Consider the following 27315-nt stretch of genomic DNA (forward strand, 5'->3'; position numbering starts at 1 on the left):
ACTGTCCCTTCATGGCTGGGAATACGGTCTCCAGCCTCGGAGCTCTGCTAGAGCCTCGTCCTGTAGTGACATTATTTGCATGACGCCTCCCCCCGCACGGTGATCCGAGGTGGCCCTGTGAGAAAGACAGGGACTCGCGTGGGGTCTGGGGCTCCTGCCTGTACTAGCGTGCAGTGGTTTTGGAGCAGCCGAAGGGATGAGCGAGTCTTCCTTTTTGACGAGGTTTTGTGCTGGTCATCCTTTTGTCAAGAGCTCCATCACGTGGGGACACAGGAGGGGCGGCCCCTTCCGTGGGCTTCCGCCAGAGCCCCGTGTGCCGGGGGAGGGGATGAAGACAAACTCCGGTGACTTGGGGAGGGTGCCGGGCCTCCTCCTTTGGGCCCACAGGCAGTGGAGGTTAGTGGCGGGCCGGTGCCTGAGCCCCGGTCCTGGCTGGACAGTCTCACTGTGTCACTCTGGCCAGAGACCTGCTTCCTCGCTGGGTACAGTTTCCACTTCTGTCAAATGGGGTGGGGGTGGGCTGGGGCCCCAACGGCCCCCATGGCTCCAGAGTGCATCAGGGCGATTCCCAAGCGAGTGCCGGGAGCCAAGATCTTCTTTGCTGACCAAGCTGGCTATGCCTCTCCAGGGCTCGGGGGGCACTGGAACAGCAGGAGGGGGGTCCGGTCTGAGTCCACGCTGCTCGAGAGGGAGCCCGGCTGCTCTGACACACCGCTGCCCTGAGGGGTGCCACTCCATGGGGGCTCTGCCCTGCCCCCAGCTCCCAGGCTCCGTGGGAGGCCTTCGGGGACAGCACCGGGGCTCTTTCGGGCTGCCCGGGACAGCAAACGCCCAGAAATCTCCTCCTCCAAATGCCAAACCACCAGACCCTCGCCCATCTTCCTTTCCAGATACTTGGCTGCAGGAGAAGGTTCTGGGGACAGGAACGGAGAGGGGGTGGCAAGATGGACACTTGGAAGGCTGGCTAGGGTGCCGGAGGAAGAGAAAGGAACCGAACGGTGTCCTCCCTTCCCCTCTGACACCCAGCCCGGTGCTGGATGAGGACGGGCCATGGCCTGCCAGTGGACAAAAGCAGCGACTCCATCAGCCCTCCAGTTCCTGCGAGGCCCTCCTCCCAGGTATCGTACTGAGTTTTTCTTTGAAGGAAATTCACTGCCACCAGATCAAATGGGCTTAATACTGACACCAGAGGAAACGGCACGGTGGAGCCTGGGCCAGGGGCACCGTTCACCCTCGCTCCTGGCAGCTCCTGGGGAAGCTGATCTGTGGTTTCCCAGTTAGGTGGGGAAGGAGTGCAGGCCGTGGTCAGGCCAGCTGGGGAGACAGCACCGCCCAACGGCCCTCCATCTCTGTCCCTGGGTCCCCGAGGACGGTGCCACTGGTGGGCGCTCAGGACGATGCCAGGCAGGTGACTAGGCCAGCCTAGGGCCACCAGGCACCCATTTTCCCATCCCTGGTGGGGAAGGCCAGTTTGAGGGCTCTCTTTCCCTCTGGCAGGCCAGGACCCCTCGGGGTGCTGCCGGGGTTTGGGACGGGCGCTGGAGGTGCCGAGGGGCCAGCTTGAACCAAGGGGGTGGGGACAGGGCCACTCAGAGCTCTGGCCTAGGACCTGAAGCGGGGGTGGGGGGTGTTATAGGACCCATGCCTCCCCCATCCTGAGGCCAGCAGGCAGAGAGGAAGTGGTGGGGGCAGGGACGGACACAGCCACTTGAGGCAGGGTGATGGCTGAGCTTGCTGTCTTGCATACTAATTACATTTCTAATCAGCCAGAATGAGGCCCTGGCAACAGTGTGACATGTGGCCAGCTCTGTGAATCATCCTGGAACTGACAGAAAGGTTCCGGAGGGTGGCGATCTCAGCTCAGCTGTGAGGGGTGGAGCCCGAGCCAGGTCCCCAGTCCTGGGTCCAAGGGGGACCCTGCGGCCCTGGCCTCCCAGGGGTGCCCCACACACCGGACCGCAATTCACACCTGATTTTATTCCATGACACTGATTTGCTGAAAACCCCCGGTTTCCTGGGCAGGGGAAGGCAGTGGGTGGGCAGGCAGAAGAGGGGCTGGCCTCCCAGGAGGACCGGGTCCTGTTCTGCTCTGGTTAAGCACCAGCCGGGCCTCAGCCTTCCGTCCGGCCCCACCCTCTCCTCTCCGGTTTGTTTAAAAACCGAGCTGCAAAAATAAAACAAAATGAAGAAATAAAAACAAAAACCCTGAGTCGTTAAAAACCAAATTAAAAATCCCCTTTGGTGTCAAAAGGTCCTATTCCTAAAAGCCAGCGGGTGGGGCAGTGGTGTGGGTGGGGTGCGGCTGGGCTGGAGGCCGTCGTCACCGTCACGCTTCCTCCTCGTTCCGCGGGCCCGGGAGGCCCTCGGGGCCCGGCCGCTTCAGGATGGCACTGTACTTGAGGGCCGAGGTCTCCGCCCGCAGCACCACCTCCACCAGGCTGAAGATGGTGACGACCTGCAGCAGAGCAGAGCCAGCGTGGTGACCCGAACGGGTCGTGAGGGGCCGGTCCCGCGGGACGGGAGGGACAAGGGCCTGCCACTGTCCATCTAGCTGGGCCCCAGGCCCACTCGCCCTGCCCCTCTAGGCCTCTGTCTGCCCATCTGTAAGCCGAGCCTGCTCGGGGACTGAGGCCAGGGGGCCTTGGTGGGAAGTGAGGGAAGCACACACGGCTGTGTCCGTCGTCTGGCGCACAAGTGAGCGCTCAGTGTCCGCAAAAACAGCCGGGGTCTGGGGCTGGCCTTCAGAGCGTGCTGTGGGGAAGACCTTACGTGTAATTTCTGGGGTAGGGAGTCCACAGTTTTCATCGGACTCTCAAAAGGACCCCCAAAATGAAAACCCTGCTCTACGGGGACAGGCAGAACCCCGTCCTCTCCCCGCAGTGGGTCCCCAAGGCAGGGAAGGCAGTGCCGGAAAGCCGTGGCCCGAAGGAGGTAATGTGGGCGAGCCGTGTGGGTCTCGCAGGTAGAAGCTGAAAGCCCACCGGGAGCTTGAGTGCTTGAGGGTGGGGGTGGGGGCGCAGGAGGGGCAGCAGGGCAGGCAGGGCAGGGGTGCCGCAGGAGGAAGGCTCCTCGAGAGCTGAGGGGCGGGCGGGCCCACAGTGGCATTCTGGAAAAGCTGCCCCACCCCCTGGTTCTGACCTGCTGCACCGGCTCCTGCTCTCGGTCCTCAGGCTCCCAGACAAGCGTGAGCTCCGGCTTCTTGCCCACCCTTTGGAAGTGGTGGGACCGCAGGGGCAGCGCCTGGGGGTACACACGCCTGTGTTGTGGGGTGCAAGCTCTGCGTGCCGCCTCCTCACCTTTGACCCCGAAAGGCTGCCCACTGCTTGGGAGGCAGCTTCTGACCGGCCTTGAAGGAGCTCCCCGCCCCACTCCCAGCAGACGGCTGCCTGACCTCTGACTACGGACCACCCCCACCTTTGGCTCTTACCTCCGGCCAGCTTTAGGGAGGCCCTGCCCGGCCATCTTCCGTTAAGGCAGGACCTGAGGGTGACCGAGTGCTGAGTGGCAGGGGCTGGGTCTATCCTGGCTCATCAGGGGCTGTCTACTTGAGGCCCAAGGTGGACCGGGGAACCCAAGGCTGAGGGGTGCCGCCCCCTGCGGGTGCTGGGTCTGTTAACACAGGCTGAGGGCTGGCTTGTCTGCAGACCCAAATCTGTCTGATGACCTAGACCTGAACTTTTGTCCTGCTCAACGAACTTCAGGGCAAGAGCCCTGATTGATTCCAGCTGGACTCCATTCTGTCTCTTCCGCTTTGCTCCACTGTATTAATTCCATGCTTATTCTACTCCATGTGCGGGGCTCTGCACTCCCCCAAGTGTTCTGGATGTCAAGAAAGTCGAAGCCAGGGTCAAGGGCCAGGTGGTAACCTGCCAACCACAAAGTCAGCTGAAACAGGCCCCTCAGATGGCGTTGGCACAGGCACCAAGTGCCCCTGGAAAGAACCTTGAATAAATAATCACACAGGGCAGGACGCAAGGCAAGGGCCGGTCTCTTCCTTCTCTTCAGGGGACATAGTTTCCAGAGTGGCCCTGGATCATTGTCTCATCTTTCCTTCCTTCACATTCCTATAAAAAATTCCACCCCCCAAAGCCTGCACACTCTGCCACCCTGCACTGGCTAGGGTGGGGCCCATTCTCTGGTTGCCTGGGTCCTTCGGGAAGGGGCCCGAGCCTGACTCTTGGCCTGGATCCCTCACCCTAGGCAGGTGCAGCTGGGTGTCCCGGCGTGGCTCGACAAGTGGGCTTGGCGCCGGGCGGCAGAGGGTAGCAAGGTCGGGGGGGGTACATACACTCGGCTGCCACACGCCACTGTCACTGCCTTAGCTTGTATTCTCCAGTGCACACGAGGACATCAAGGACCTTGCGCTGTGCTCCCATCCTCCACGCTCGTGTGTCCCCGGGCCAGGAACCCCCAGATAGCAGAGAGAGATGGAGGAGACCCCAGCAGAGGGTTGGGGGACACGCAAGTGAAAGCACAGTGTGCAGTCGATGCAGCTCGGTGGGTCTGTGAGAGGAGGGAGGGCTTTCAACAGACGCCACGAGGTCCCCGGCTCCCATGTCATAGTGGGTGCGCTTCAGCACTGTGCCTGCCCGGAAGGTCCCCGACCCTGGCCTGGGTGGCCGTGGGCACTCACATTACAGTAGACACGCTTCTGCACCCCGTAGCGCAGCACCAGCACGTCGAAGGCTTGGTTCAGGACGCCTAGCACCATGGCTTCTGACTCCAGGGGGCCGCTTTCCTGCAGGACGGAGCTCTAGCCAAGGCTTGGCCACAGGACATGCCATCATCCCCAGGGCCCACCCCAGCTGCCGAAGGCCCGTGAGCTCCTTAAGGGCGCCTCGTGAACAGGTGCCCAGGAGGGGGAGTGGGGTAGGTGAGGGGGAGGGGCTGCCAGGCCGGTGGCCTCACCTTCACGAGGATGGCAAAGAAGAGGCCGGTGCTGAGCTCCTGTACGCGCTTGGACGCCATGCGGCGGTCATTGCAGTGGTCGGCCTGCTTTTGCAGGGCATCGGGTTCCAGGTCCGGCAGCTCCCTGTAGCCTGGGAAGAGGGTGGGTGCGGGGCAGCTGGCAGGGTGCTGTGCGTGTGCCGGCCACGGCTGGGTGACGGGAAGCATGATGCTCCCTGCCCAGGCAAGGTGGGGCCTGGGAAACCCATGCAGGGCAGAGGCCTTCCTGCTGCTCAGCTCCGGAGGCTCCGGCAAGGTGGGCAGCCAGGGTTGGGGTCCTCGAGCCCCGGCTTTTGTAGAGGATTTTAATGAGCCCCACTGCAGCCACCCCCAGCATGCTCACAGAGGGTGTTTCTGGGCCCAGGCTCCCCAGCTGCTCAGGCCGTCTGCCCCCTGGAGTCTCTACATAGAGCCACGGGACCCGCTCTGGGGCTGGGCAGCCCTCAGGTGGGCACAAGCCTGCATTACCCCAGTGCTGTCTTACCAAGAGTGGCGGCCAGGAGGCGGTGCACCAGGACGTCAGCAAAGCGGCGGATGGGGGAGGTGAAGTGGGTGTAGAGTGGTACGTTGAGGGCATAGTGCCGGAACTGTGCCTGGTCCCGCAGCATCCCCGAGCAGAAGTACAGTGCCATCTGGGGGGATGGGAGGGGAGCCTTAGAACCTGGCCAGGCCGGGTCAGGGCGGGGTTTGCTCTGCCAGGCTGTGATGCTCAGAGTCTCATGATGGGCTGTCTTGGGGGTGGACTGAACTGCCAGGCTGTAGGTGGCCGACCACAGGCCCGAGGAGGCCAGGAGCCACCCTCTGTAAGGGGACCAGTGTGGCTGCCATGAGGCTGTGCAGAGCCACGAGATGCCCATGCCCCTCTCCTGCTGAAGACAAACGTGGGCCTTGCCCTGCACTGCCCGGACCCTTCGTGATGGCAGCACGCAGAACAGGCCAAAGAGCACCGTAAGGGGCCCACCCCGCCTCTGTGGGGCCCAGGGGGTGCCGGGAAACCTCAGGATGGTTGGAAACCTCCTCCCTCCGAGCCCTGTGGGACCGGCCACCCAAGCCCTCAGGGAGGGCCGCCCACCTGCTGAATTGTGAGGGCAGCTGGGGAGGAGCTCATCCTCCCCCTCAGCCGGCCGCTGCCGAGTTTTCGGGGCTGTTACGGGGGATCCCACGGGACGGGGATGGGGCAGCTACTGTGCAACAGGGAGAAGAGGGGAGGCCTGTGGCCATGCTGGACAAGGGGCCGCAGACGTCCCGTGGAGGCAGCAGCAGACGCCGAGGAGGCTACGGGGCTCTGCAAGGACACGAAGCCCACCTCCTCCACCACCACCACGTGGCCGGAACGGGAAGTAGCAGAGGAGGCCCAGGACTCCTACTGCCCGCCTAGAATGAAATCGACTGGGGGTGCCTGGCTCTTCCTCCGTGGCCCAGGCCTAGTCTTCGTCGTGACCAACCTCATGCCCTCTGGCCCCGATGCCTGTCCTGCTAGAGGCGATGCTTGCACCCTGGCACCTCTATACCCCCCATACTCAACCCTGCACCAGCCAAGGGAGGGAGAGGTTTGCCAGTCACCGGCCTCAGCTCTTCTTGTCCCTGACAAGCTGCCCTGAGCCAAGACTCAAGAGGTCTGAGTTCAAAAGGCCCTTCTGCAGGGGAGGAAACGATGACTGGGGTGCTTGAAGAGAGGCCAAGTTTCTCTAGGGGCCCAGCAAATAGCTCCAGGCCCATAGTGGTTCTGCCCTCCGGGAGCCTTGGCCACCGTCCCCGCAGCTGTTTGCCCAGTGGTCCCCAAGCTTCCGGGGCTGGGAATCAAGGACGCCGCTGCTGCCTGGGAGCAAGAGAACAGGTTCCTCATCTAGGGCCAAAGTCACACCCTTGTGTGCTCACTCACTTGCTCCCTGTTTGCACACACCCGCCTGTGCACTCGGCCAAACGGACAGCCGGCTCCAGTTACTCTGTGTACGTCGGCCCTGGAATCCAGGGCACAGCTGGGGATGGCCTGCTCGGCTCCCTGAGACCTCTTCCCCTCCAGCTCCTGCTGGGACCTGGGTTATGTCCGGGGCAAGTCCCCGGGAGAGCTGGGAGCAGCCTCCACTCCAAGCCACGTCTGGGCCTTGTTCTCGGGGGTGGCCCAGATGATCAGGGGTGAGGAGGACGGAGGCCCTGGTCCCCTTTCTGGCTGGAGAAGGTGTCTCTGGGCAGGGTGGGATGGGTGAGGGCTGTGGCTTTCCCAGGGACCAGATGCTCCGGGGACAGCCCTGGTGCCCAGTTCCAGCACCTTACTTGGGACTTTTGTGCTCACTGCTGCTGCCCCTGCCCGGTCCCCTGTCCTTGTCCCAGTTCTCAGGACTGGGAGAACAGGGGCACTTCAGAAATTCCAACAACCCCCTGCCATCAGCTCCCCAGACAAAGGCTGGCTGTTAAGGTCACTTACTGGCAGGCAAGGCCAGAAGTCCACTCTATTTAAGGCTCTGGTTGACTCGGGAGACGAAGGCTCCTTTCCGTGGAGCTCCAGGGCTAGTTTGACCTTGGAGGTGGATGCCTTCCAGAGGCTGGGGGCAGGGAACGGGGGCCCAATCAGCCCTCACGGCACAGTCAACAGGTAGATCTTGGGACCCAGGGGCTACTGCATCTCAGAGTAACTGGAGGGCAGAGTGACATCGAGCCCCTTGGCCACAGGCACACCTGCCCCTCTGTGTGGCTTTCAGGGGCTTGGTGGGGGCAGACAATTGTGACTGGGGGCAGGGGAAAGGCAGCCAGACCACACGGGCCCGGATGACTCCATTCCTGGCAGAAAATATGACTGTCAGAAAATAAATCGGCTGTGGCCAGCTGAGGTGACCTGGTTCCTGTGAACAGATTGAATCTGCAGTGACTGAGCCCCTGAAAAATGGTTTGTCACTGCCCCTCAGCCAGACTGGGGCCCAGAGCTGGTCCCATTAGTATCTGTGGCTCCCGCTGACCTGACAGGCTGGTGGGGTGGCTCCTTTCCGAGATGCTTGCGCCTGCCAGAGGGCTGACACCTGCTGTTAGGAGGAGCAAGCTCACTGTCTACTTCCTAGGCTGCCAGCCTGTCACCCTGCCTGCAGACACAGGCCCATGGTCTAAATCCTCCTCTACTAGCTGGCGAGAGGGAGACAATTCTGCCTGGGGTCCAGAAGCCGTGGTACGGGCTGATGACTGCTCCCCTGGGCAGGCTGCCGCAGGAGACAAGACCATCTCTCCCCTCCGGGGTGCCCGTCCAACTGAGTTGCTGACCAGCCCCCCATTCCCTTCCTTAAGCTGGTCTGGGTTGTGGCGACTGGGCACCAAAGGCTTAGCGTACCCCCTGTGGGGACTCCCTGCCTTCTGCTAGGAAACAGAGCCCCAGAGGCCACGTGAAGGGGGCAGTGAGGCTCAGACGAGGCCCTGTAACAGCCCTGTGGAAGCCGTCCTTGGGCAGATGAGGCAGGCAAGTCTGTAGGAGGCGGATCAGGCTCAGAAGCCCAGGGCTCACCGGTCCTAGGTGCTGCCTGGGGGTGCTCCCCACCCCTCCCCTTAGTTCCTGTGTGTGTGGAGGCCACGGATGCCCCTAAGAGAAAAGGGAGGATGGGGATGAGGCCCCTCCTTACCTGCATGGGCCGGGAGCACATGTTGGTGAGCACCTCCTTCCGGGCCAGTGAGTACTTGTCATCTCCAAATGTTTTGGTCAGACTTTTCTAGAAGCAAACCCGTGTGATATGCAGTCAAGCCTGGGTTGGCTCTGGGGCCCCTGTCACCCTCTGACCATCTGAGTCCTGGCTCTGGGGAGGAAGGGTATGCTGAGGGGCTCGACCATGCTCAGATGGCCACGGTGGGCTGCAGGGGGCCAGCAGCCCCCAGCCCATGTCCTGCTCTGAGGTCAGTCCGTGTCTTATGGGCTGGAGGGAGAGACTGGTTTCCAGTTGTCTGACCTAAGGTGCCTCTTTGCCCACCCCAGGCTTACAGCACAGATGGGAACAGCCTCCCTTCCGTGGGATCGGAGCTGAAGTCATGGGTCCCCAAGCCCCATAAGGCTTAGATCCAGGCAGGAAACATTTGACCCTACTTACCATAAAGAGCATTCTCCGGCTTCCAATCATCTCAGCCCCTTACTGAAAGTTTCTGGACCCAAGCCCCGCCCATCCCTGGCCACAGGATCCCTGCCCATAGATAGATGGGTGTTGACTGGCTTCCCTTGGCCTGGTCCTGGTGGGGAGCATGGCCCATGGCCAGGGCCTCTGTGACTTGGAGGCTTTCTCCCCCAGGGTCTCCCCCTCCCCTACACTCCCGGCACTCACGTTGAGGGCCCCGGCAGAGCTGAAGTCCATGGGCAGCCCCATCTGGTCACAGAATTCCATGAGGTCATTGAGCATCTTGGTCTGGGGCGGGGGGTGCCGGCGCAGCAGGGCGCGCTCAGGGAAGGCGCGGTAGGTCTTGTGGGCCACTGCCATGTTGGCCAAGAGCATGAACTCCTCCACGAGCCTGCAGCGGGGGGAACCAGCAGGGGTCAGGGGCTGCTGCTCCCCTTCTCTCCCAGGCTCTCTGTGGGCTGGCTCTCATGTACCCTTGAGTCTCAGCCTTGAGACACTGTCCTGTCTCCCAGGCTTGTTCCCCTGCTTGGGCCCCTCTCTGCGCTAACCAGTCTGTATCACTCTTCTCTGCTGATGCGTGAGGTTGCACACCACCTCCCCGATTGGACGGGGGGATGGCATCTGTCTTATTCCCTGCTGTAGCCCCAGTGTTTGGCACCCCAGCACCCCAACCCCACCTGACTGGAAGAAGGTGCTCGGTAAGGAGCTCTGCTGAATGACTAGCCTCCTAGAACACTCAGAGGTGCACCAGCTGTACGAAAACAAGGCACCCAGGTATGCCCTGAGAACTCAGAGGGCTTCCTGGGGGTATGTGGAAGGCGGTCAGCAGACCCAGGGCTCCCTTCTCCCCCAGGGGAGATGAACAGGAGAGTCGCAGAGGGCAAGAGGGATTGCCCGTTCTGGGGCAAAGCAAACGTGCAGTTGAGGTGACCAAATCCCAGACAGTTAAAGTGTAATTAGAATAAACAAGTATCAACAGATACGGCCTCAAGAGACAAAGGCACACCAAGGACCCAGGGAGAGGAGCGGGGACGGATGGGGGATGAAAGGAGCAGGCAGAGTGGGAAGCTGGATCACACAGCCCTGAGGTCAGCGCCCCCAGCCCCCACATCTGGGGCAGGAGGCCATATGCTGCTTCCCGCACCCGGGGCTCCCGTGGGAGGATAAACCGATCACACACGCGTATAAGAGCTGAAGCCCCTGGAAAGGGGGCTCGGGCACGCTGTGGCCACCGTGGCCAGGGTGTGCTGTACAGGGAAAGCCTCGCTCAGTTCAGGGAGCTCTCCCCCCTGCCTTTAATCTGGGCCCCCAAGCTGCATGTCGAGCCTGTGCTTCTCCCACAGAGGCAGAAGAGGTCAAGGAGTAAGCAAGCTCCGGGAGCCCTGGCAGCAAGCAGTCGGAGGCCGGGGACGCACTTCCTCTTCCTGGAGGTGTGGGTAGTGCTTCAGGGTTAGCCTTGTCACCTGGCCAAGCTCTCGGAAAGAAAAGCAGCCAGTGATGGGGGCGGGGGGAGAACGAGCATGAGCTGACAGAGCCCCTCCCCTCCCCCGACTGGGCCTGCCAGGGCAGAAGTGTGGCTCTGGCCTGCCAAGCCGCCCCGAGAACAAACCAATCTCCCAGAAGCCCTCTCTACGAGGAAGAGGGGCTGGAAATGGCCCTCTGGCGACAGCACCACCAGAGGGACTGGGCCAGATCTGGGTCTCGGGAGAAGCCCACCCGAGCCTGCACTCCTAGCCCCTCCTCTGTGGGGATGACTTTGGACTGGCCCACCATGGGGCAGGGATACAGCTCAGGTGCAGGACTGAAGGGTCAGGTCTCAGCTGGCCCTTGTACATGAAGGAAACCCTGTGTGTGGAATGAGGAGTTCCTTTATACCCTACTGTGCAGTAACAGCCATTTAAATTTTTTTTTTACATTTATTTATTTTTGGGAGACAGAGCACAAGCAGGGTAGGGGCAGAAGGAGAATGAGACACAGAATCCGAAGCAGGCTCCAGGCTCTGAGCTGTCAGCACAGAGCCTGATGCGGGGCTTGAACCCACAAACTGTGAGATCATGACCTGAGTCGAAGTTGGACGCCTAACCGACTGAGCCATCCACGCCCCCCTGTAACAGCCATTTAAATGACCATTCTGCCTCCCTCTGCTCCCCAATCTGTCCTTGTGCACATCGCTTCCCGCTGAAAAACCTCTGAGTTCAGGCACCTGAACCCAATCACCATCTCCCAAGTGGAGGGACGTCTGAACCCCGGCTCGATGCATCTGCTGTAGGGCCCTGCACAACACGGACCTTTCCTGATCCATTTTCTCAAATGCAGCATAGGGGTAGTAGCACCTGCTTCACAGGGCGGTTGTGCAAACCAATGGGACTAACACATGTCACAAGGGCAGACCCTGTGCCTGGCACGTCATCGGCCTTAAGACACAGGATGTGCTTCCCTCTCTCCCCGCCTTCCACACCAAACCTCCAGTCTGTACTCTGCCCTGTAAGTTTCATCCCTGCCATCGATCCCCCCTTATTTGCCTTTTCCTCACCTTCCCTGAAGGCCCAGGCTGAAGGCCGTCTCCATCACCCCCCGGGTACTTACTGCTAACTAGCCATCTGGCAATAAGAGCCAGGCTGTTCTATGATCACCTGTGTCATAGTCTAGCACTGTTTGACTCTCCATACTTGATCATCCTATTTAGATCCTGTCAACCCAAGAGAAGTCTCAGTTCCTGCTCAATAAATGTCTGATACTAGAGACCATTATCACTTAAATGCTTCAGATGCATACCTTCATTCATTCATCTGTTCACTCAACAAACACTACTGGGTGCCAGGCGGTTCTAGACCTGTCTCCCCGTGCAGTCTGAGAGTCCTTGTGGGCGGGGGGGGGGGGGCACATGGTCTCTTCCTTGGAGCCCTGGAGTCTCCAGCCCAGCTGCAAGCTTGGTTGAAAAGGGAACACCTATATATAACCTTGGGGCTGACCCTGGGCTGTGTTTTGCCAGTGTGGCCAGCAGGGGGCAGCATGCCCCCATAGCAGGGTTGTGGTCAGGCTGCAGGCTAGAAGTGCTGAGCAGAGCAGGAGGAGAAGGCTGGGCTGTGGTGTTCCAGCCTGTCCCCTCCACCTGACTCCCACTGTTTGGGTCAAAGGAACAGAATGCATGGGGTGCCTCCCCAGGCAGAGCCTTGCTCCTGTTCCCACTTTCTGCAGGGGCTCTCCCACCTCGTCTCTCATGGTCTCAAGTAAGGATGAGAATAGGAAGGAAGGGAATGAGGAGGGTGCAGCCAATGCCCAGAGCCTCAGGCAGTGACAAAAGAACCAAGTCAAGCTGCTTCTCCAGCGACCCCACTACTTGTCCTCCCTGGACCCCCAGTGCAGTCCCACGAGTCTCCTGAAGCCGGTGGGAGAAACACAAGTGTGCTCTCGTTAACCTGGAGAGAAGAAAGCCTGGCAAAGCTTGAGATGCAGAGGCTGACCTTGGAGAGGTCCTGTGGTGCCTCCCAGGGGCTCATTTCTCCCCGAGTGACTTCAGTGCCTCCCTCATGACAGGGAGGCAGGAGTTAAGAGGGTAGCCAGTGGAACTCTCTCCAAGATGGTTTGCTGATATCAAGCATTCATCCCAGGAAAACGTCAATGTCACCAAACTGGGAGGTGGTGTAGCAATAAGCCTGGACTCCCTGGGTGTTGCCACGGCTCATTAGTGTTCTAGGATAGCGGCAGGGACCATTTCCTCACAACCTGTCCTTAACATCCTTCTTATACCAGCAGGTAGGAGAGGGAGGGGTAGAGAGAACACACAAACTGTGAGGACAAGGAAGCAGAAGTGGCAGCCGTCCTGGGGTGGTTGGGAGGGACACATTGCTGCTGGAGGACGGTCCCCAGTGGAGCGTGGGAACAGGAAGGCCAAGGAAATGCCAAGCGGCCGGCAGCCAGATTCCGCTGAGTTCAGAATTCACCGTCAAAAACAGGGCTAGGCATCACGGAGGGAGAACTGGGCTGGCAGCTACTGGGGGTGGGCCAGGTGGATGTCTCTGCTCTCATCTGAGGCCTGCAAAGTCCCCCTCGTTGGGCTCAACAGGTTGCCCCTGACCCCACCATGGGTCAGTTCCATGGATCAGCCAGCAGGGGGCCCCCAGCATCTTCCTTCCACAGGACCTGGGACGTGGCAGGAGCGGCTTAGAACCCAGGAACTTCTGGGCAGGAAAGAGCCTTAGTTTACAAAGTGCAGCCCTGCAGCCTGTGGTCCAGGGGTCTTTGGGCTCCCATTCAGTGTTTTTCTCTGTAGTCAAAGGGGCTGAAGGCTTGCGCTCTGAGGGAAGGCAGGGTGATCAGAAGAGACACGTGGACAGATGGCATCCCTTCACCCTGATCTCCTTCTCCTGTTGGGGGCCAGGGCTGCATGCACAGACCCAGCAGGCAGGCCTCAGACGATGCCCCAAGCTGTTCTGGGTGGTTAGGACGCGACCCTGAGAGCAAATGTCACACGCTGGAGTCTGGGAGGTGGGGACGGAGGCCTGTGGGCCGCCGTGGCCTTGGGCTCTGCTCCTTAATCTGGGTACCTGTCCTGGTCATAACCCGTCCCCTCCTTCTGCTCCAGCGTGTGATGTTTGCTCTCAGGCATGAGATCACTCAGTCCTGCTGGGAAGGTGGCAGGGGAGGGGGTTTGAAGTCAGCAACTTCCTGGCAAGTGCTCTAAAAGGGGGGTGCTCAGGACTGGCCAGGATCACCTTCCAGAACAGCAAGCCAAGCCCTTGGAGATGGGGCCTTGATTCCAGTCCTGGCATCTGCTGAGCATTTGGAGCCCAGTGCCAAATGCACTGGGGACCCACAACTCTGGAGGTCTTGAGCGGGGGGGGGGGGGGGGTCTGTGACAGACAGCTGCACAGCCGGCTGGGGGCCGAACCAGGATGCCAGCTCGTCAGCACTCGTTCTCAGGATCCCACTTACCTGTGCTCTGGGCTTCCAGGTGCTGGGCGTGGGGGGTGGGGGGGAGGCGGAGGGGCAGGTGAGAGGCTTCTCGTCCCAGCGAGAAGCCGAACAAGTCTAGAGCTGTCAGAGTCCCTCACCCGCCACGGCAGAGGGCGGGCAAAAACCACAAGCAACCTACTCACAAGTATACACACTCCTCACACAGCAGAGACGACTTTGGTCCAGAACGGTGTTTTCTAAAATGCGGTAATGTTACTTAAAGAAAAAAAGTATTAATATATAGGAGATGCGAGGGCGGGGTTTTATTTGACGTTTTTCTTATGGGACATCCCTTCACCTTTGAGACGCTAACGTGCATCAGGACTACAAGAAGCTACCAGATGCAGCATTTACCGCGTATTGATGACTGAACTTGTGTCACAGCTTGAGGGATGACGTCTGGGAAAGGATGCTCTACCTGGCAGGGGTCACACAGGGGCGAAATGAGAGATGGGGTAAAACATCTGCCCTCTCGGAGGAAGGGTGCCCATTCCCGGCCATCCAGGGCCTGGACTGAACGCGCCCTTGCTCGGCTGGGAAACCCTCGCTCCAGGAGTTTTGTTACTCAGGGGTCTGGGTGTGTCTGTGGCCAAGAAGCCCCTCGAGGGACAGGGAGGGTGGTGGCCCGCGGCGAGGTTCCTGCTCTTCACCTCTCCTGCTACTTGTCCTGCTCCCTTCCTTGCTCCGTGCGCAGAGGCCATGCCATGTGGAGAGGAGAGGCGAGTGGCCACCAGCTCAGTAGCTTGCCTGGACTTCCAGCTCTGCCCCTCACGAGCTGCGGGACTGCAGATACATTTTTAAACCTCTCTGAATCTCAATTTATTTACCCGACAAATGGAGATGCAAATATACAAGTGCTTGGCCTTCACGAAAGATGACAATTTCGAGCGTGCCGTGAATGCGACTGGCTGGGTGCCGAAGACAAGGATGTGGGCTGAACATGCAGAAGGATTCCCGGAGGCTCCTGCTGCCCTCCTGCCCCAAAGCCACCACCTCGGTCAGGCCTGCAGCATTGACCAACCGGCCTCCTTAAGTCTAGTCGCACCCTGTGGTTTACTTCTTGTTTTAAAAAAATTTTAATGTTTATTTTATTTTTGAGAGAGAGACAGAGAGAGACAGCCTGAGTAGAGGAGGGGCAGAGAAAGAGGAAGACACGGAATCTGGAGCAGGCTCCAGGCTCTGAGCTGACAGCACGGAGCCTGACGCGGGGCTCGAACCCACGAACCACAAGATCGTGACCTGAGCTGAAGTCAGACACTTAACTGAGCCACCCAGGCGCCCCATACTTCTTTATGCCCAAAGTGGGGCACTCTTTCTCGAAGGCACACCTGATCACGTCCCACTCCTGCCTGATGCCCTTCGGTGGCGTCCACCTCCTGGTAAAATGAGGTTTACCAGGCTTCGTGTCGTGTGCCCAGAGTCGCCTCTTTCTTCTCCCCACCCTCAGCCCCCCACGGTGTAGCCATGCTGAGTTCTGTGGCTCTTCTCTCTTCTGTCTCACTTCACTGCTGCGCCTCTCGGCTGAGATGCTGGCCCCCTCTCCTCTCTTCTTCCCGGGGAGGCAGCACGGGGCACGAACTCTATGTGCTTCCTGGGGATCCCATCCCAGCATTTTGCTCACACTGCGGTGACTGCCTCTGATCACCACCGTATCTCCCCTCCCCAGCCCAAGGCGGTCTACCTCGGCCCCAGCACAGGGCCCGGCACAGTGCGGACACTCCATAAATTCGCGCAGACCCCCAGGATGGGTGCATTCGGGAGTTGGGAGGGCTGGATGCCTGCCACCACGGCCTGTTCTGCTTGGGCCCACAGCCCTCACGCGTGTACTTCTGGCCCCTGACACTTTGCTGCCACAACTTACAGCCCTGAGAAACGGGCCTGACTGAGTCCCTTCCCCGAACAAGGCGGCGCTAGAGCAGCAACAGGCCTGCCGGCTTCCCCACCCCAGCCTGAGGGGCGGTGCTCTGCACTTGGGAGACCACAGCGGCCTTGTTATTTCCTGACGACCTCCCCAGCTAGAGCCTCTGTCTGTTTTCACTCGTCCTCACGTCTTTTCTGAGCTGCTGTTGCAGCCTGGTTCTGCCCTGCGTGCAGTGAGAGAGGGAGAGACAATCCTGAAGCGCCTGGGTAGCTGAGGTGTGGACGCGCGGTCCCTTAAAGCCCCCTGCAGCCCTGGGAGGGGTTTCTATCCCTTTCTGTGTGAGGGGAGCTTACAGAGCAAAAAGGAAAGGTGACTGGCTCCGAGTCCCACAGCTGATTCGCAGACGGGCCCGTGTCACCTCGATGCCCTGCTGCCACCAGAGAGCCTTGTGGGCAGATCAATTCCAAGAGATGGCAAGGAGGGAAACACTTTACACGAAAGGGACGAAGGAATAAAGGCGTGGAGGCAAAACACATCTAGAAAAGCATCAGCCGCATTTGGAGACTAGGGAACCGAGGGAAGGGGGAGGAGGGCTGCGCTGCAGGGGAAGGCCAGTAGGGGCCTGGGGTGCCAGCCTCCAGCACTGGCACTGCTCTGGGGAGCTGGGGTGCGAGGCGAAGGATAGGCGTGAAGAATATGGTGAAGGGGAGCACAGGGACCAGGGGCTGGGCACAGTTAGGGTGACAGCTGGAGACTGAGGGCTTGTGAGAAGCAGCCAGAGGCAGCAAGAAAGGGCAGGTCACGCCAGAGTCCGAGATGCACACACGACGAGGCTCTGGGAGCAGGTGAGACGTCCCCGGGCACAGAGGGGCAAGAGGGAAGGAGCTGGCAGGGTGGCGTGGGAGGGGGAACGGGGTCCAGTGCACGGTTGTCCACGGGGCAAATGCTGTGAAGACACGGAGGCCGGGGAAGGCCACCGGGTTGGCGAGCGGGAGCGCGGTGCCATAGCGGTGGGGCCAGGAAACGGATCCAGAAAACCAAAGATTAAAGAGTGAGGGAGGCTGCCAAACATAGATGACTCTCAATATGTTCATTAGTGAAAGAGACACGGGTCAGTCTGAAGGGAGGGTGAGGAGGGCCTCCGTAACGCTTTCTGATGGCTGCTTGAAGTATCCAAGAGATTGCTCTGCCTGTGATTTCAGAGGCAAAGGAGCTAATGGCAAGGGAGCACCTGAGGGTGAGCATGTGACCAGCCCGCATTTGGGGAGGAGGGAGTGTCCAGGGAAGAAGTCTGATGTCCCCTTGGTGCTGTGAGCTCCCAGGAGGGGACGCCGGGCCACATGGTTTGGGTAGAGAGGAGAAGGCCTGTCTTAGCCGCCCTCTACTCAAGGAGCGCCCTGGAGAGGGCCCCCGTGCAGAGTCCGTCCCCGCAGGAAGGGACGGGCTATCTCCTTACAGCAGCCTGGAGCTCCCGTGGCCCGGAGAGGAAGGGTCTTGCCCAGGGCCACAGCCTGGCAGGGGAGGAGCGGGGCGGGATCCCATATTCCCCAGCCCCCTGTCCTGAGCTGTCCTGAGCGTTCAGGGAGGACATCTGGTAACCAACAGCCCCAGAACACAAGAGGCCCCTGTGTGAAGAGCAGCTGGGTAACCTCGGAGCGCTGGCACGAGGACACTGTCCCTGCAACTGTCCACTGGGCAAAGGAGAGAAGACAAAGGCCCGTATCTATCAGGTCAACAAATAAAGTGGCCACCTCAACAAGGTCCAGGGACAGAGGAAGCCTCGGGGGGTGTGGGGGGCGGGTCTCTGCCCTGCAGCAGAGGCAGGCACAGTCCAGACCCAAGGTCAGCTGCCTGCTCTCCCTCCCTTATAATTCGGCCCATCTAGACAAGCAGAGAGAGGCCGGCATGGGCGGCAGGGTCTCTCCTGAGCCCAGGCTTGGTGCTGACAGGCAGGCCGGACCCCCGGCCCTTGCCCTTGGGCCCCTGGCTCCTCTGCACTTACGCCCTCAACCCTGCCTGGCAAGATGTTCCGTTTCCAGATTCATTTTACCAGCTAAACCAGATGAGAAACTCACCCCACCCCTTCCATAACCAGAACACTCAGAAAGTGGCTTTGGAAACGACGGGGGAGCCGGGCGGCCAGGGCAGAGTGGCATGGCTGTTACCCAAACCTGAAAAGGCATCAGCTTTCAAAGACCAAAAGCAAGTGAGAGACTAGAACAGCCTCTTCTGCCCCCAGCCACCAGGGTACTTGTCACAACTCTGTGGGAATCTCACGCAGATGGAATTAGGCCACTCACAGAGACTGTTCCATTAGCACTTGGTGAAAACTGCTAACTTGGAAATTTGATAAGAATTGCTCCCAGCCAGTTTCAAATCATTTCTTCTGAAGACCAGATTTTCCCCAGTTGGGCACATCCTCACTGCAGGCCTGGGAGCCCTCAGGCTCTGCTGTGGCCGTGAAGGCGGCCACCGGGCCTCTCACAAGCGCCGCGTGCCCCAGCGTGGCCCCTTCTCCCTTCCTCCATGGGCGGGGGGAGGCGGCCACCCTCGCGGGACCTGCTGCTCTCCCAGCAGCCCCAAACTGAGTGTAGTGTGGTGGAAAACCGCAAGGGCCCCCGGAGCTGGGGCGGGATGGGCGGCGGGTGGATGGGCGCTGAGGTGAACTGCCGGGGATGGGAGGCTCCAAGAGACCTTTGTCGCAACAATCTCCTAGGTCGGGCCGGGGTGGAGCCGGCGGCCGGTGAGCTGGAAGGTGGAGGCCCAGAGACAGAGCTATCGACAGAGCTGGCCTGGGTGGGTGGGGGGTGGCAGGCTGACCGATGGGCGCCCACCCACAGCCGGCAGGGCACCCCGCTGCGAGCAGCCGAGTGGAGGGTGCCGTGGCTGTGGGGCCGACCACACGTCACAGCTCGGGCCTCTCGCTGACCCCTCTCCTCCTGGGCTTGTTGCAACCTGCTGAGTGTTTTGGACATTCCCACGAAACCACAGGGAAATGAATGGGGCCTAGTTCACAGGCATGGAAAACCCCAGAGGAGAAGGCCTCTGGAGCCAGACATAACAGGCCCTGCGGGTGAGGCCGGAGCCAGGTTTCCTCTCCTGTGAGGCTGAATCCACTCCAGGGCCTTTCTATAGGTTCAGCGGGTGGGGCCCAGCTGCAGTGAGGCACGTTTTCAGCCGCTTGTTTTTCTAGCTCAGAAGGAAGTCTCCAGGGGCTAGGCGTCCGTCCCGAGCATGGGCCCTCGGGCCCTGCCAAAGGGAGGCCTGGTGGCTGTGGTAGGGAGGGGATGGGGGTTTGCTGGGGAGCTGGGTTGACAGGCAGAAAGCCCTTTGTCAGCGTAAAGCTAGCTGAGAAGCCTCGCTCCCTTCCCAAGGTTCAGGACTCTGCTCGAGGAGGCACAGGGCCGGTGCTCATGGCAGAAAACTCCCCCTAAGCAGAACCAGGTGGCGGAGTGTGCTTGCGGCCTCACAGGGCTGGGTAATTAGGGCTTGCTGGCTACGCAGCGGTGTTGACACACATGCCTTTCTCCACTTCCAGCTGCCGTCCAACTGGAATTAGAACCGCTGACCAGAGGAGGTGTGGCCAAGATGCACAGAGGCCGGGCCACCTTCGGGAGCCACCGCAGTGCCCCCAACAGCTTTGCCGCCCTGTTCAGACTCCCGGGTCCGGGGGTTCCTTTTATGCCCCAGCCCAACTATGGGGCCTGGGTCTGTAGCCTTGGACAAGGGGCCAAGCGGGGGCCAGCTTGGTCATCACTGACATTGGGAGGGATCGATTTTTAAAGTTAGCTTTGGGCACAAAGATATTTGGGAGAGAAGGGTATTCCAGAACGTATAGGTGTCCCCTCGCGCCCACCCTCCCCCCCCCGCCACATGCACGTGCACATAGCAAAAGACAACTAGATAAGAAAGGACAAGATACATGTTCCTGGGAACTCAACCTACTTTGCTTTTGCAAGTTACAACATGCTTTCCTCACCTTCCCGAAGACACTCTTGGCCTCACTGCTGCTGGGGAGCAGTTCCCCTTGAGCAGGGCCACCCCCCTAGCCACACAGCCACAAAAGGTTCTAAGAAAATCAGAACAACGGCTGTTCTTAGGCTGGGCTTTCTATGTACACGACCAGAGTGCGGCAGGGCCGTGATCTGGAGACCGGCCTTTTGGACTCCAAAGTCTGTCCTCTGCCCACGACCTGCAGGTGCGAACTGCCAGGGTAGCTGAGGCCCAGGCCTGCCTGGTGCAAACGGAGGAAAGGGTAATATGTCCAGGAGAAAAGCGTTTTCTAGAATGAGCAAAATGGGAACCCGAGACTTTAGGCAAGCTAAAGGCTCTTCAGCCATGGAGAGGGAATCTGTGTTTCAATGTCCCCATGCACCCTGACGATCAAGGCCTGTCAGCTGGGGGGCTTGTGGTGGGTGCGGTGAGTGGTCCATGGGCTGCATCTCCACCCGGATGTTGCCATCAGCCCCCATCCACTGAGCCCAGTCATGCCAACCTCCTGTGTGTGCCTGGTCTGAGGCTGTGGGGAAGAAGGGCAGGTGGAAAGTGCAGGAAGGATGTGCACTAGCACGGGGACATGATCAGGGTGATCTGACTGTGAAACTGCCTTGGGACACTGCCTGGGCACACTGTGCAAGAGTTCTAGTCTCTGAAGAGGCACCCGTTGGGTGGGTTCCTCATCACCTGAACACGCAATTTATTTATGCCTTGTAAGAAGAGCCAAGAGTGAGCCACGATCCCAGCCACGCTGTGGGTGCCATCAGCTTCCTCAAAGACAATTCATCTTGTAAAAGCTTTTGGACCCAAAGGTCTAGAACTGGGGGTCATCCTGGAGCCAGAGCTTCCAGCCTTTAATGCTTGAGGCTGCTGGGGATGGGGCAGGGCTGCTGGTCTGAGGGTCCTCTGCTCAATCCAGCCCAGACAGGGGTCCAGGGCTTGATTATGCCTCTAGCTCTGGGCGGGCACAAATCCTATGCTCTCACACTATGGCCTTACGCTGGCTTCTGCACGTTCTACCCTCAACTCCTCACAGCCCACTCATGCCTGTCCAACACCAACCTGTCTCTGGCTGGCTCACACAGCTCTGTTTACCTTAATTTCCAAGGCCTACGGCAGTATCGGGCATACAGTAAACACTCTCCAAATGGATGTTCTTATCTGCAATTGTCTGTCTATGCAAGACCAATACCTTATACTTCTGTGGCCCTTTATGCTGTTTTCACAAGCTTTAGACCCCTCATTGTTCATCTGAGCAAAGGGAGGCTCAGACAGGCTGAGTGACTCCTCCAAGCTCACAGACCAAGGACACATATGCCCCGCCCACTGCCTTTTCCTCAGGTCATCCTGTGTCATCTGCGGGAAGCTCCCCGAGGACTGGGCAGCAGGGATTCCTTGGTGGTGCCCGACCGAGGGTTCTGCTGACAGTGGGGACTCAGCACAGAGGCTGCCCTCAGGCCACACTGGTACCGGGGGGAACAGGAAGCAGTGGTGGTCGGTCCCATCACCACGGTCCTTCCTCCTAACTGTCAAGGGCTTCCTCTCCCTTCAGCAAGGGTTGCAGCAGCCACAGAGCCAAGGTCATTCATCCTGGCCTGGCGTTTCACCTCCCCAGCAACCCCGGAGGGATGGAGCCCCTTCCCAGGGCTGCTCCCTGCCCGTGTCTGAAGCTGGCCACACTGGGCAGGCAAACACATGAGGCCACCTGCAGGCCTGGCTGGGTTGGGACATTTCTATAATCTTGGAAGTTTTCTTTACAGCGCTGGCTTGGCCTCTGCCACTTTCCTGCTCAGGGGGATGAGGGGCAGGAATCAGAATTACCTGTACATCACCAGTTCTCCCAAGGAAATGCTTCCCCCCATCTGTATCGGGGCTCAGGCCCCCTCTTGCGTCTCAGTGTTGACATTGGATGAGCACGTTTGGTTTTACTGCTTTAGTCCCCCTGGGCCCCCCTCCCCCCACCTCCGGTCACTAACTAAAGGCTCAAAGGTTCTGCCTATTTCAGCTGCAGCCTCCTTTTCGCAAACACTACCGCCCACCTGCAGAAGCGTGCTGGCCCACTGGTTCAGAAGGCGGGGCAGAGCTGTCCGCAGCGCCATGGCCATCTTGACCCTTAGACGCTCTGGTCTGAACGCCCGGGTTGGGAGCCACCACTTGGCAAGCCTCGTACAAGCCTTTCTGGTCTGTCCCAAGAGAGTATTTTCACCCTGGACTATGAGTTGGGCAAAGAGTCCAGGCACTTTTCGTGCCTACCCCGGTGAGTTCCATACCGTCAGAAAAATCTCCAACAGTCTGGTTGCTCAGTCCCTTGGCCAGCCCGACTGCAGTCAGGGTCCTGGGAGGGGCTGAGCCCTGAGAGAGATCTGGCTTCTAGCATCACAGGCTGCGGCTCCTTTGGCTCCTGGCTTCAGCCTGGCTCCCCCACCAAGTCATGGGGAAATGGGCACCCCGGGCTTCCTTTTGGGGGCTGGGCACCCAGACTCTCTAGGACTGCTCCTAGGCTCCTGTAATACGCCCTCTGCCGGCCACGCCCTAGTGCACCTTCTCCGCTCAGTCGCACTGAGTTTTCAAGGCTTGGAGTTTTTGCAACCATCTCCACTGAGGTTGGTTTTCCTGTCTGGGGACCAGACCTCCCCTGTCTCTGTATCCCATGGCCAAGGGCACATGTAGGTGCTGATAAAATGCTTGGGGAACAAACGAGGCATTTCAGAGACATGAATACTCCACAGAAAATGCTGAGGGGAAAACGAGGCCCATGTTTGGAGGCGGAAGGGGAGACGGCAGGAGGGCCTGGGAGTGGGTTACAGCTCCTGCAGCTTCCCTTCAGCTTACCCCCCGCCCCCCCCAAAGGACGGCTGTGCGTGAACTTGGCAGACAGAACCTGAAATGACTTCTGCCAGCCTGATGAGACATACTGAATCTGCTCTAATGAAATCCTACTTGCCTGCAGGTGGTTATTGCTTAGATCCGACACAGGGTGATGGCATGGCCAGGGCTCATTTGTTGGTCACCTGACAAATGAATACTCTTGTCCAAAGGCAGCCTGCCTCACTCTAAATATGAAACCAAGCAGATTATTAAAAAAAAAAAAGCAAAAAAAAAAAAAAAAAACAACAAAAAAAACCTCTCCCCTCCAGGCTGATTCCACTGAACTAACACTTGTCTTATCACCCACTGGGATGTGGTATGTTGAGTCTGGCAGAGGTCTTCATTAGTTAAGTGACTTTTAAAATATTGACCCACCGTTTTATGAACTAGGCTCAGAGTGGTTTAAATGGATATGTTCCTGTCCAGAGCCTCTGGGCTTCCCCAGCATTATAATATCTCTGCCTGGGCAACCTCCAGGACATCCTGAGGCACTGGCTTTCCCTCTGAAGGGTGGGTGGGGGCCAGCAAGGGGACTGCTGGTTTTCCTCCCCATCTCTACCCTCTGTCTCTGGGCCAATGAAAGCTCTCAGATATAGGCTGTGCCAGACTTCAGCCCTTTCCGGGTGCTACCCTCAACTTGACCTGAGACCCAAGGCCAGAACAATTTGGGTTAGGCCCTCTGTCCCTCCAGGTGAGCTGGGTCAGCCGTAAGTCAGACGGTGAGGCCAGCAGATGTCAAAGCCTGACTGGATCCAATGGTTTCACTTTCCTGAGCTGCCGCTCCGAGCCATCTTGGGGAGCCCTGTTTATCCAGGATTTGGAGATGCTCTAAGAACGCTGGGCACCTGGGATGCTGACCAGACCCTCTGTGTCAGCATGGCCTTCCGGCAGCTTCTTTACAGGTAGCTTAGGCCGGGCCTGGGTAGCCATTCATGACTGGCCTAGGGTTAGGCCCGGTCTGTTCCGTTCAGGCCTCTCTCAGGGTGAGAACTGCTCTTCCTGGAAGAGGCCACGGCACGCAGGGCTCTCTGGCCTCAGGCGGACTGTCCCCATCTGGGGAGAGGCCCCGCCCAGTGCCCTACAGGGCCTACGTGGTTCCCCAACTACAGCTGCCCTCCCATGACCAGGCCTCTCATCTTGCCGTGCAGCTACTGTGGCGGGGAGAGTGACCGTACTCCCTGGTTAATGGTGTCATGCTTGTCCACTTACATACGGTCCACAAATCTCTGTGAAACTCAAGCCCCGTTCCTCATACGTCCCATCTGTGTACTGGTGGTATTACTGCTGAATGGTCGTTTGCAACAACAGACAGACCGGATGCTAGTTCTGCCAGGAAGTCCTTGCAGGCAGTGTGCAGATCTCAGCGGTTCTGCGGCCAGCCTCGCACAGAGACTGGGTGCTGCTCCTCGCCCTGTGGCTGTCTGCCTGGGAATGGCTGCAGCCAGCCATGCCGGGATGAGTGGCTCTCACCCCGCTGAGCGTCCAGGCAAGCTGTGCCTACCAGCCCGGCCCTGAGGGTTCTGTGGGAGAAGCGGCATGGTCACTGTGCATGGGCACGTGCACTGTGCAAGGGCTGTGAACGGAGCAAACCCACCCCTGTGCTAGATCTCCCGGAGGTACTGGGAGAGGCATTCGGGGTGGGGTGGGCAGAACCATTCTCCTTCCATCCATAAGTCTCTCACTCCAGCAAGCCTGACGAGAGAGAACACGGCCCTGTTGAACCAGGTCACCAGGGCCTGGCCAGCCTCCTCTCTCCTGGCTCCTGTCTCCCACTCTCATCCCGCCACCCTCCACAGAGAGACTGCCTCCCCTGGGTGGGCTGGGCTTCACCGGACCTGAGGCCCTGCAGGGCCTCCCACACCAACACCCCAAAATCACAGGCACCGGGCAGCACGGCCTTTCCCACACGGGACGCGCACGTCACTGGGAGCCTGCTCTCCACACCCTTTGCGCACCTCCGCCACGGCCTTTGTCACTGCTCAAGAACGTGGTTTGAGATACCTGCCTTCCCCAACGGGCCCTGCGCTTCGGGGAGGAGGGTCTTTCTCACTGCCTGTAGCAGCATAACAGCTGACACCAGCAGGTGCCCGATACAGTCTGCTGGATTAGCAAAAGAAAGGTGTCTAGGTCTGGGCTGAAAACGCCTGGGAACTGGTTCTCTAAGACACGAGGCACGTGGGCAGGCCTCGGGGCCCCTGCTGGCACGCTAGTGGGACAGGACACGACCGTCTGGCACGTAACACAATTCTGAATACACTGTGGTTTCCTGATGATTTCTGTGGTTCCCCTGCTCTGGCCCATCTTTATCAGGGCTCCGACCAGTGCTGGCCTCAAGCCTCCTCGGAGGCTGGGTGTGGACGAGAAGGATGCCCGAGGGGGACGGGAGCGCTCCCTGTGGGCGGGCAGCTTCGCTTTCTAACTGGGCACGGCAGCAGTCACAGCCTCCTTCTTGCTTGTTAAAGCCGAGAAGGAAAGGCAGGGAGCCGTCCACCGCGTGCTGCCTGGGCAACTGTAGGCAGGTCAGCCTCTCTAACCTCCGCTCTCTACGCCACGGAGCTCCTCTCGTGAGGATTAAAAAAGAGAAAGTCTCTCAGGGCCTGGCAGGCTGTTAAGTGCTCCATAACTATTAATTACTATTACCATGAAAACCTTAAGGTGACAAGAGTCTGGTGTTACTCAAAAAAAGAAATGTTAGGACACAGAACACGAGCGGGAGAAGAGCAGGAACAGCCGGCTTCACGGAGACAGTCACGTGGTGGTTGCTGGGCAGAGAGCACGTCGCTGCCCTCGGCTACGGAAGATGAACACACACTCACCCCACCCCCCATCAGAAGTTTCTTAGAGTCCTCAGCTGGTTCTTCCCTGGGGCTCCTGCAGCAGTGCTCTTAGCACTTGGGGCAGTGGGTTCCTGAGAGGGCCGAGGAAGGTGGTTTCACGAGCATCCCCACCCTCTACCCCCCAAAACGTTCCTATCCCATTACAAGGAGTTCATGGGTCACGAAGCGAAAGGCAGCTTCAGGCCACAACCGAGTACTGGATCTGAGGGGACAAGTGGGTACATAATCGACATAAGAGTTAATTTTGATGACACCACTGGTTGGAAGATATGCTAGGAAAAAGGCCCACAGAAGGGAAGGATTCCTTCAGCTTCAGGAACAGAACACTGAGGAAGCAGATTTTTTTTTAGAATATTTGACTCAAAAGCTGGTGACCCGTTCAATGGTGTGTCATGTACACTGAAGAAGAACGAGAGCAAACTTATTTAGATGAAACCAGACGGTGGCTGGAAGTGAGGAAGAGCCTCCTAAGATGACAGGTGCACCAAATAATTCAGTTCACGGCTGATTTTTACAAGCACAACAGGGGCGCCTGGGTGGCTCAGTCGGTTAAGCGTCCGACTTCGGCTCAGGTCATGATCTCACAGTCCGTGAGTTCGAGCCCTGCGTCAAGCTCTATGCTGGCGGCTCAGAGCCTGGAGCCTGCGTCGGATTCTGTGTCTCCCTCTCTCTCTCTGCCCCTCCCCTGCTCACGCTCTGTCTCCCTCTGTCTCCAAAACAAATAGAAACATTAAAAAAGAAATAAAAGCGCAACATTATCGTGCTTATCTGGAACTCAACCACATGTGACCTTGAGTATTCCGTGCCCGGGGCAGAAGCAGGAAATAAGCGACAAAGCCTGTGAGTGGCTGACACAGGGGCTAGAGCCAGGCGGCCAACGTGGCCCACGGGGAGTCCTCCTGTGCTCCTCACCCAGAGCCTTTCCTCTTCTTGAATGACACTTCTAACCACTCGACTGAGCTCCCTGGTTCCACACCCCCACGGGGCCTCATGCTCCTGGGCAGCAGTGAAGTGACAACGTGCCCTGCCTGACACAGGCAGATGGGGCAGGGACCAGTAAGGTCGAGTGACAGCACACAGCACCATTTAGTGCTGGAGGATTTAGTGCTGGAGGATTCAGCATTTAGTGTGGAGGAAAAGGGCACTGCACGGTGTGGCAGACCCCAAGGAAAACACTTTTCTATCACGATATAAACACGGTGGATAATCCCACGTTATTAGAAAGGGTCACGTTTAGGTCCAGTTAAAGTGAACAGTAGGTGCAACAATTAAAACCAATTTTTGGTGCTTGCAAGGACAAATCTCTTTCCAGGCGAAAACATGGTTCTAGAGAATAGATCCTTAGGTTCCAGACTGCTCAGACATTAAGGTACTTGTCTAAAAGATCACAGCTGTGTCACACACCAGCGAGAAGATACCCCAGACGTGCAGCGAGGAGGCCATGCGACAGTCAGGGCTCCCAGGACACAGAGAGCGGCACCCCGGCATTCAGAGAGGGGGTTGGTGACGGGTGGGCGTGGTGCCCCTGCCTCCGTGGGCCTCACTTCCAAGTGCTCCCTGCGGCCCGTCACAGGGTGACGCGAGGGGGTCCTCGGCCCCCAGAAATGCGCTGTGTCCTCTGCCATCGCAGCCCACTCTCATGGCCGGCACTCACGCCCCCGGGACTGTCGCGGGCTTCGGGGGCGGACCCCGCGTCTCGCTCATCTTCCACCTGGAGCCTGGCCTGGCAGTGCCTGGCAGGTCCTTGGGGCAGACATGGGGTCACGTG

At 59.1% G+C, this 27315-nt stretch overlaps 1 protein-coding gene across 5 annotated transcripts in view; it reads right to left on the reverse strand.

The window, feature by feature from the left end:
- Window positions 1–1622: 1622 nt before the first annotated feature.
- DIS3L2 (DIS3 like 3'-5' exoribonuclease 2) overlaps window positions 1623–27315 on the reverse strand; it is a 351293-nt gene continuing 325600 nt past the window's right edge. For all 5 annotated transcript variants that reach the window (XM_047083241.1, XM_047083242.1, XM_047083240.1 and 2 more), the window contains 7 exons: window positions 9237–9420; window positions 8550–8636; window positions 5432–5579; window positions 4909–5039; window positions 4634–4738; window positions 3139–3240; window positions 1623–2455 (listed from right to left, as the gene is read on the reverse strand). In XM_047083241.1, the coding sequence (XP_046939197.1) occupies window positions 2327–2455; window positions 3139–3240; window positions 4634–4738; window positions 4909–5039; window positions 5432–5579; window positions 8550–8636; window positions 9237–9420 (886 nt within the window). In that variant the 3' untranslated portion in view covers window positions 1623–2326. The remainder of the gene's footprint in view (window positions 2456–3138; window positions 3241–4633; window positions 4739–4908; window positions 5040–5431; window positions 5580–8549; window positions 8637–9236; window positions 9421–27315) is intronic.

This window comes from Lynx rufus, unplaced genomic scaffold, assembly GCF_022079265.1.
Source record: "Lynx rufus isolate CCGP_SWC_20201006 ecotype Redwood Valley unplaced genomic scaffold, mLynRuf1.p SCAF_2, whole genome shotgun sequence".
Taxonomy (NCBI): Eukaryota; Metazoa; Chordata; class Mammalia; order Carnivora; family Felidae; genus Lynx; species Lynx rufus.